Source organism: Macaca mulatta, chromosome 1 (assembly GCF_049350105.2).
Source record: "Macaca mulatta isolate MMU2019108-1 chromosome 1, T2T-MMU8v2.0, whole genome shotgun sequence".
Classification (NCBI taxonomy): Eukaryota; Metazoa; Chordata; class Mammalia; order Primates; family Cercopithecidae; genus Macaca; species Macaca mulatta.
The window spans coordinates 114984424-114994879 of NC_133406.1; the positions used below are offsets into that span (position 1 = coordinate 114984424).

Consider the following 10456-nt stretch of genomic DNA (forward strand, 5'->3'; position numbering starts at 1 on the left):
AACTGTTGAGTCTGAAGTGCAAGTGGGACTCTCAAGTGGATTCATAAACAAGTAACTGAAAATGTGGGTCTGGAGTAGCTGAGAACTGAGATGGAGATTTGTCTCATGTGCTCAGGGCACCTGTGAGAGCAGGTGCGGGGAAGCAGTTCACACAACGCCTACAGCCCATTATCTTTCATTCGAATCTACTCTGCAGTTTTTGGAGACCTTTCTAAGCCCTCACTTTACTTGACAGTCCTAACAATCTTATGAAACAGGAAAGGCCTATCTCAAGACCTATTACACATAAGGAAATAGAAGCTCAAAGGAGTGACAAGTCTTGTCAAAAGTATTGCAATGAAGTAACAGACACAAGACTGGAACGCAGGGCTTTTGATTATTAATACAACTCCCAATTTAGTTGCAAACAGCACACAGATAAATGCCTTACTAGCACAGATCAATTTTTAAGTGCAGTAGTTTGGTTTTTGGATTTTGTCTTTGCGGCTGTCCTCAGTTTACAGAAAAGTTTGAGAGAGAGGGGTGGCAGTCGTCCCTTGACAATAATCCCATGGCAATTGATTTGGCAATACTCACCACTGTTTACTGTTAAATATCTTCTTAAATATCTTCCCTGTGGAGCAATAGACAGCCCCAACTCCTACAAACTTGTCTACAATTCTGACCCACACTCTGTCCTAATGCTCTTGCTTTTGTTTTTTGTTGTTTGTTGTTTGTTTGTTGAGACGGAGTCTCGCTCTGCCGCCCAGGCTGGAGTGCAGGGGCGCTCACTGCAAGCTCCAGCTCACTGCAAGCTCCGCCTCCCGGGTTCACGCCATTCTCTTGCCTCAGCCTCCCGAATAGCTGGGACTACAGGCGCCCGCCACCACGCCTGGCTAATTTTTTGTATTTTTAGTAGAGACGGGGTTTCAACGTGTTAGCCAGGATGGTCTCCATCTCCTGACCTCGTGATCCGCCCGCCTCCGCCTCCCAAAGTGCTGGGATTACAGGCCTGAGCCACCGCGCCCGGCCCACTATTGTTTTTAAAAGATACCTTTCTGCCTATCTAACCTAAATGCCCAGAATGAGCTCATGAAAGACCCACGGACATGGACAGACTTCCTGAAGACTACTGTGCAAAACTTGTAAATCTACAAAGTCAAAAATCTTCAAGATTCACAGGACGGGGTGGAGAGGGCCGGGGGGAAAGAGGAGGGAAAAGAGGGAAAGGAGGGAGAGTGAGACTGCTTAAATCTCTGGAGAGGACGGTGGGTTTGATTCTTAAAGCGCAGTTCTGTGGTTAGCGCAGGCCGCCGTCCCAGGCCCAGCCCGGGAGGCGGGGCGGGGCGGGCGCGGAGGCTGTCTGAGTAAGGCCTGGGCAAGGCTGGGCCGGGAAGGGCGTGGGTCGGGGAGAGGTTGCAGACCCGCACGCCGCGCGCACAGAGCTCTCAGCGCCGCTCCCAGCCACAGCCTCCCGCGCCTCGCTCAGCTCCAACATGGTAAGCCTCGCTTTTCTTCTTCTTCGTCTTCTTCGTACATGAAAAGAAAAAGAATTTTAAAAAACACACACATACTTCCCAGCCGACTTTATCTTTGACTTATGTGTGGACGTGGCAGGAAACAGCAGGAAAAATCAGCCTCGTGGGATGGAACTAAGGGAAGAAGGGATGGAAGGAAGAAGCCCTAAAATCATCCCTGTGGTGACAGCCTAGGGTAGCAGCGGAGGTTCTTTAGCCTTCCCAGTCACGACAAGGCCCGGGGCTGGGAAAGAGGAAGTGCTGGCAGCTCACCGCGCGGGGGCGGGGACCAGTCCTGGGTCCGTGCCTGCAGCCCCTCGCCCGTGCTCTCCCGGGAGCCCAGGGACGCCTAGGAGCAAGTTGAAGGCAAGGGGCTGGAAAGCTGCGAAGGGTCACTAGTTATTTCTGTAGACCAGAAAAGGGACATTTTAGAACTTGGTCGTCTAGTCCCAGGAAAAATCAAAGTTTCAGTAAGCAGCCGGCCGACGGCCAAGACCCAACGGGACTGAAACTTTAGCCCGTCGCCGCCGGCAGCACTGCGGCCAAGAATGTGGGAGGAACCCGGTCCCAGCTGAGCCCTCTCCTTCCTCTTCCTTTTACCCCACCATCTTTTTAGGGACTCACTCCGTAACTTATTTTTCTCTTCTTATCTCCTTTCATCTCCCGGTTGAACTCGTATTTTCCATAATTACACCTCCAAAATCTCTTTCTTTACCTCTCCTTAGTGAAGAGAGCCAGCAAACTTTGGCCTGCGGGCCAAGTCGGGTTTTCTGTTCTACCCACAAGCTAAGAATAAAATTTACGTTTGTAAATGGTTGAAAGAAATCAAAAGAAGAAAAATACTTTCTGACATGTGAAAATTATGTGGAAATCAAACTTCAGCGTCTATAAATGAAGTACTGGAACACAGCCACGCCCATTCCCTTCCATACTGTCTGGGGTTGCAGTCCTGCTACAGCAGGGACAGAAAGCTCCGGAGGGTGTTGGTTAAGAATGAGAAGACAATAGTTGAGGTTTTTAAAATTGCTACTTCCTTTTCATTGTATTTTTTTATTCTTTCCTCAAATGTTGAGCGCTTAGCATGCATTTTAAAAATTATTTCACAGTATCCGTTTATCATAATGTTTGCTCCTTGCTATCGCCATCCCCACCAAATAAGACTCCAAGAGTGCCATGAGGTGTGGCGAGCACCTGTTCTCTCCTTCAGCCACGGCTCCACCCTGGGCAGAGCTTTTCGGTCTCTGGGCGTCCTCAGGACCCATCTCCAAAGTGCCCTGGAGCTCTAAAGATTATGCCATTACATTTTAGTAATTTGATAATTGTATTTCTTTCTTTCACTTTGGAGAATTACCTCTGGGAGGAAATGCAAAGAGGTTTTAATTTTCTTGTGGCTGATAGCAACAGCAACAGTTTTCAAAAGAAGGTAATCTCTAAATTACATCAAGACTGATGTTAAGGAGAGAAAAATGTGTAACAGAAAGGCACTGTGAAACTGGAAAACAAAACTGTCTGCATTCTGGAAGGAAAAGGGGCAGGGGGAGAATCTGTAGTTCCAGAGAAAGGTGACAAAGCCCACGCTCCTCAGCCTGGTGTGGCCTGCCAGCCAGCCTCCTTCCTGTCATCTGATACCTTAGTAAGACAGGGAGATTTTAGGCCTGATATAAAGGGCATGTTGTAACAGAACAAACACATCTGTTTCTAGGCTGTGGTATTTTGTTTCTCCCCTAAAGGCCCCTGAACCTACCAACACTTTTCTTTTTTCTTCAGGAAAAGTTCAATTTAGGGCAAAACAAAAATAGTCATCCTCCAACCATGTGATTCTTGGGTAAAAGTCCACCACTGTTAGGGTTCAGGGGTTCTAATGCTGTAAGATGCAATGGGAGGCAGGATCTCAGCTAGGATCTCTGTAGCATAAAGGCTGTACAGGAAGGAGGGATCAATCTGCAGCTGTGTAGCTAAGGGCTCAGATCAGTTCTTAGCTCGTGTGAATTACGGAGTGAGAAAGCCTGTAGCTCTGAGCTCCAGGAAGTCCATCCTAAGAACAAACGAAAGGCTAAATGCTAAATTGCAAATGTCACCATCCAAACATAAATCATTGTTAATGCTGGGAGGTGAAGTCTCAGAGGAAGGGTGTGGTCAGGCCGGTTTCCCAGGAAGTCTGTAATTGCGGCTTCTATCCACCAGAGGGAGCCCAACAGCTCCTCACTTTTGGGACCCCAAGTCCCTGCTGGAATAACCGGATGACTGGGCCCTGTAGAATTTCCCTGAAAAATTCTGCTGTGAGGAAAGATGAGCCCAGTACAAGATTTAAATATCTTACATTGTAGATGCTGTGTAAGCAACAACCTGAGAGCTTCCTGGTTTGGAGTGACCTCCAGAGAAGCTCCACCTTCTCTGTCACTATTTCTCACCAGGAAGTGGAAGCCTGCAAGGCTAAGGACTGCAGAACGGGACTGAGAGGCCCAGATTCCAGGGCTGGCTCTGTCATATCCATTCCCTTCTCCTGTCCGTTTTCTTACATCTAAGATTAATGATTCCTAACTCTTAAATATGAAAGCCATTTTCAAACATCTAAAAAGTTCTCTCTCCCACTGCATACACAATGATAGCTATGCTTTTAGTTTTCTCTAAGGAAATGTGTGAGTCCCAGGAATTTGGTATTGCTTTAAAAAGAACTGACATTTCATTAATCACAAAAGCCTCCATACACTCTTGGAAAGTTGGAAATTATTAACCTATAGACAGTGCTTGGTGTGCATATGGATTTGTGGATATAGAGTTACACATGTATTTATCCACACATTCTAAAAGTATGAGTAAACCTTGTCACCCTCACTCTCATCTAGGCAGTCTACTGCTTTTAAACATGCCGACAATGCCCCACATTTACCCTCCATATATTTCACCTGGAATAAACATGTGGAGGGGGTAGGACGGAAGGTCACAGAGTGTGACTTTTTGTGGTTGTCTTGAACCCCTCAGCCCCCTGAAAAAAATGACTCACTCTTTTGGGAAACTGCTTTGACCTGAAATAAGATTCCGTGGAGTTTTCTGCAGTATCCAGCCCTTGACATCTTCCCTTGTCTGAGCCCTGCATTTTTTTTCTCCAAAGGCAAAAGTCTCCAGCCCTACAGAAACTGAGCGGTGCATCGAGTCCCTGATTGCTGTTTTCCAGAAGTATGCCGGAAAGGATGGTTATAACTACACTCTCTCCAAGACGGAGTTCCTAAGCTTCATGAATACAGAACTGGCTGCCTTCACAAAGGTACTGGTCCCTGTCTCCCCCACTTCCCCAAAATACCCACATCATGAAACGAGACCCTGACAGAATGGCCAGGAATGAAAGACCAGCAACTGACGCCCCACACTCTTGCTTCATTTTAACTCACTCTAAGCCAGGAGTTTTTCCATTTAGGAAGAGAGATATATGAAATGGTATATGACATAATGGAATTGTTTTCAAATTTTATTCTTACACCCCAAAGGTTCTAGGGCAGCCCTGTCCAATAGAACTTTCTGCAGTGGTGGAAATACATTCTATATCTGCTCTATCCAGTATGGTAGCCACCAGCCACATGTGCCCACTGAGCACTTGAAATGTGGCTAGTGTGACTAACAGACTGACTTTCTAAATTAGTTAATTTAAATGTAAATGTAAATAGCCATATGTAACCAGTGGCTCTAAGTGTGTATCTGCGTTGGCAGCTTGGGCAAGTGGAGGATGAGATGATTAGGCAGGGCCTGTGGCCTTTTTCCACCTGGACCCGTTGCACTTTTATGCAGTTTATCTATTGGAGTTGCATGCAACACTTGAAAGAAGTGTTCCGCTGGCTTTACAAAACTGAATAGCCCCTAATGTCATAGAAAGAGCCCTGGACAAGGAGTGGGAAAACCTTTGGTCCAAGCCCCAGGTCTGCCCCCTAGGCAGGTCACTTTACCTCTTTTAGTCTGTTTCTGCATCTGGAAAATGGGAATATTAATAATCCCTATCCTGTACCTTATACTCCTGTGAGAATAAAATGTGGCAGCATATTTGAAAGCACCTTAGAAGATGCAATATAAAGGTATAATTATTATCATCTCTGCAGAACCAGAAGGACCCCGGCGTCCTTGACCGCATGATGAAGAGACTGGATACCAACAGTGATGGACAGCTAGATTTCTCAGAATTTCTGAATCTGATTGGTGGCCTAGCTATGGCTTGCCATGACTCCTTCCTCAAGGCTGTCCCTTCCCAGAAGCGGATCTGAGGACCCCCTGGGCCTGGCCTTCAAACGCATCCCCTTCCTTCCAGCCTTTCTGTCATCATCTCCATAGCCCACACATCCCCTGAGCCCAGCATACCAACCACCTCATGCAGGCCCCACCTGCCAATAGTAATAAAACAATGTCACTTTTTTAAAACATGAACTGGAGAGTTGGTGAATTTGTGCATGGGAGGGTGGAAAGTGGGAGGAATATAAATTAGATTGATAGAAGCTGCATAGTAAATAAGAAAAATGCATCTTGGGTGTATACATAATCATGACTAATAGTACAGCCAGATTCATTTCTAAATTGTTGACTGATGGAGAGATGTCACTTATTGTCATTGTTTACTCACTGCTACCCCTGTTGGCACTGTCAGATCCTGAGAATACAACCAGCAAGACAGACAAGGTCCTGCCTTCACTGAGTGTAACTTCTAGTTGCAGGAGGAGAGAACAATGACTAAATAAACAAAGGACTATCAGAGTATAATAAATCCTAGGAAGGGCAGATTACAATTATGTTACAGATTCATGGGGACAATGAGAGGGCACTATTCTGAGGACATGCCATTTGTGCTGAGATAAGAAGAACTAGAAAGAGCAAACATTTGAAAAGAAGGAGAAGGCATTTAAAGAGAAGGAATGGGAAGGGCAGAGGTCCTCCAAAGATGAGAAGGATCTGGGTTGTTTGTGGAATAGAAAGGAGGCTCGTGTTGCCAAGGTCTTCATGTTTGGCTTAAGCTAGTGTTAACACTAGTTTTAATTTTCTAAACCCTCTGATAAAGCAGCAGGGAAAGAGAGCCCAGAAAGAAGGTAAGAAGACTGACCCAGGGTTAAAGATGACAGATTAGAGGAGAGAGAAAGGGGCAGGTTTGTGCAATGTGCAATTATTCCTAAGAAGCACAGGGAAGAACTGATGTGTTTCCCGAAAACTTCTGATTCCTTATCCATTTATATGAGTTTTAACTAATTGGCAAAAATTTCTCTAGATCATGGTTTATTCCTTCATAAATTCAGTGAAATGGATTAGACCACATCTGAGGTCATTTTTGGCTCTGACATTCCAAAATGAAGGCCAGCGCCTTAGGGTGAGCCACTGCCTCAGCCGTTTACAGTTGTCTCAGCTATACCTGCAGCAACTGCAATTATCTTCAGCACATTTGAATCATCAAGTCTTTGAAAAGAATTCAATTTGACTTTCATAAAGATAAAAACTATCTCTTCACACCCATATTTTACTGGTTTATGGGATAATTAATTAAATTATACCTTACAAGAAAAACGGACCGGGTGCGATGGCTCACGCCTGTAATCCCAGCTACTTGGGAGGCTGAGGCAGGAGAGTCACTTGAACCCAGGAGGCGGAGGTTGCAGTGAGCCAAGATCGCACCACTGCACTCCAGCCTGGGCATCACAATGAGACTGTCTCAAATAAATAAATAAATAAACAAACCATGTTGTATTTGAGATGTGTTCCTTGTGTGTGCCTGCTCCTTGTTTTTGCAGCATCCATCTCCCCTTCTTCCTGAATCAAGCCCTGCTCTGCACTCCCCATCTCTTGGTGTTCTTAGTTTGGGTAGGGTTCTTCCCCAGTTCTAAGAGTCAAGGACACACCTATGCCGAAACTAATGAGTGCCCTGCATTCCTTTGGACACAGCAATTGGCCGAGGGTGGTCTTGTGATCTAAGCTGGTCAAAATAAAAGGAATCTCAGTACCTTCGCTGAAAATTCTGGGATAAAGGCAATTGCTTATTCCTCCTTCTCGGTGGATTGTAATCTGAGAGTTTGTAGCCTTAGACATGCCAATAGCCATCTCAAGACAACAGGGAAGGGATCTAAGAGTGGAGCCAACATTGGAGAAACGGAGCCAAGAAATTTTAAAAAGATACCAACTCCTAGTGCTACGCTAAGACCCTTGACCCACAGAAACTGTGAGACAGTGAAATTGTGTTGAGTAATTAAGTTTGTTGTAATTTGTTACACAATAACAGATAGCTAACACACAGTTGTAATTCTTAAGCTGTGCTAAAGCTAAAGCTGTGCCTTGACTGTGCAGCTATATGAGTCAATATGTCCCTGCTTTTGCTTAAAATAATTTAAATTGAATTTTCTATCACTTGCAACAATAAAAATCCTAGTTATGGGATATTAGGTCAAACAGATGAACTGGGAATTTGAGAAAGAGAGAGCCGAGCTGGAGATATAGAATAGTATGTCATCTGCACATAGACCAAAGTCATGAGTTTGGAGGTTACCCAGGGAAAATGAGCAGAGAAGAACTTCCCAAAACATGGTCTCTAATCCACCTGCATCAAAATCGTTTGGGGGGAGGGTGTTTTAAAGGTCAAATCAGGAAGTAAAGGCAGTACAAGGTAGTCTACTCCTTTGAAAAGGTTGTGAAGTGATGAGAAGGAAGAAGGTAGGATGTAGGGGTGGGACGGTATCTTCATAAATTTCTTCCAGTTCCCATTATGTCAGTGTTCCCATTCTAAGAGCTATCTTTACTCTTAAATTCTTGCAATACAGCTTGTGGTGAGCGAATGCTAAGATAACCCCCAATAATCCCCCATTCTCATATTTACATTCTTGTGCAATCTCCTCCCCCTGAGTGTGAGCAGGACACGCTTCTAACCATTAGAATACAGCAAAAGTGATGGTATGTCACTTCCACAATTTGGTTACATAGGACTGTCTTCCATCTTGCCAGCAGGGTCTCTATTCCCTTCTCAGCTTGTATGTTTTAATGAAGCAAGTCTAGAGAGGCTGACATGGCAAAGAACTGAGGATGCCCCTGAGCAACAGCCAATTACAAGCTAATGTTCCCAGGCTAACAGCCCTCGAGGAACTGAATCCTGCCAACAACTATGTGAGTTTGGGAGCGATTCTTTCCCAGTTGAGCCTCAGGTGAGACCCCAAGCCCTGGGCAACACCTTGACTGCAGCTTTCTAAGATACCCTGGGCTGTAAGCCCAGTTAAGGCATGCCCAGACCCTTGACCCACAGAAACTGTGAGACAGCGAAATTGTGTTGAGTGATTAAGTTTGTAGTAATTTGTTACACAATAATAGATAGCTAACACACACTTGTAATTCTTAAAATACATTCCCGATGATCCCCTAATAATTCCTGTAATGAATGTTATATTCCTTTACATTTTAAATCATCTTAAATTTATACTCTTCCTTAAAGGATTATCTGCTCTCTGCAACCAAAAAAGTAAAACAAAAGACTCCTCAACACTTCCACACCCTCGATTTGCTGCCTTAAATATTTCCCTTTCGTCAAAATTACTGCGCTTTTGTATGTATCTACACCAAAGGCTTCTATTTGCTTTATTACCACTCAGTCCTGAACCCCTTGAGTTCTAACACTTGCCCTCAGCATTCTACTGAAACGTTTCCCCTACTAGTCACTGGCCCAGCAGCCTTTGTTCATCCTTCCTGACCATTGCATCATGCAATGGATATTTGAATCTCTGTAATGTTTCAGACACTGTGCCAGGGCAAAGCAAAAAGAGTATGAGCGTTAGGAAGCTGCTGCAGTATCCAGATCAGAGGTGGTGGTGGCCAGGAGAGTGGGTGGCTGGGGATGGATTCAAAGGATATTTGGGTGAAGCGTCACATGGGCTTGGGGATTTGTTTGGATGTGAGGCATGAGAGAAAAGAGTCTGATGTCCAAGGGCAGGAGGAAAGGAAGGAAGCATCTAGCATGGGAAAAAGATGAAAGCCACAAGACTCAGCAAGCCAGTTTCTTCGTCCCGCTTTGTTCTAGCCACGCTGGCAGCCGAATGGATGATGCCAACCCACATTGAGGGTGGGTCTTCCTCTCCCAGTCGACTGACTCAAATGTGAATGTCCTCTGGCAACACCCTCATGGTAACACCCGGAAGCAATACTTTACCAGCTATCTAGGCATCCTTCAATCCAATCAAGTTGACACCTAATATTAACCATCACACTACCTGGTCTCTCTAATATGGGCACATTCCCAGGCCCTCATCTCTCTCTTTCTCTCTCTCTCTCCCTCTGCTTCTCAAGCTAGATCTTCTCTCCAAACTCAAACTGTGAATGCCCACTGGGCATTACTAACAGGACCAACACGATGTGCCCTCACTGGGCTCATTATCTCCTCCCCAAACCAACCCTTCCTGCTGGTGTCTCTCTCTACTACTCACTTTGCTTATAGGAGGTACTCCATAGGGGGTTGTTGATCTGAATCTTGAATTAGAAGCTTAGTACCATTAGATCTTACTTACCAAAACTTGAGGGCCCAAGTAAAGGATTTCTGGTTAGTTCCCTTTAGCCTGGTGTCTTAAAGCCATGGCCAGTGATTTCTTTTTTTTTTTTTTTTCCCGAGATGGAGTCTTGCTCTGTCACCCAGCCTGGAGTGCAGTGGTGTGATTTTGGCTCACTGCAACCTCTGCCTCCCAGGTTCAAGTGATTCTCCTGCCTCAGCCTCCCGAGTAGCTGGGATTACAGGCATGTGCCACCATGCCCAACTAATTTTTGTATTCTCAGAGACAGGGTTTCACCATGTTGGCCAGGCTGGTCTCAAACTCTTGACCTCGTGATCCACCCCCCTCGGCCTCCCAGAGTGCTGGAATTACAGGCATGAGCCACCGTGCATGGCCCAATTTTTTGTTAAAGTAGCAAACAGACCAGTAGGGTGCCTGATATTTTTCCATCTCTTCCCTAGCTCGCTGTTTTTTGGG

General features: G+C 45.4%; 1 protein-coding gene across 1 annotated transcript; it reads left to right on the forward strand.

Moving 5' to 3' along the window:
- The first annotated feature begins 1376 nt into the window (after nucleotides 1-1376).
- Nucleotides 1377-5861, forward strand: S100A11 (S100 calcium binding protein A11). The gene is given in 3 exon segments (NM_001257530.1): nucleotides 1377-1478; nucleotides 4609-4761; nucleotides 5585-5861. Coding segments are annotated over 3 exon segments (318 nt in total). The 5' UTR covers nucleotides 1377-1475; the 3' UTR covers nucleotides 5747-5861.
- The last annotated feature ends 4595 nt before the right edge of the window (nucleotides 5862-10456 follow it).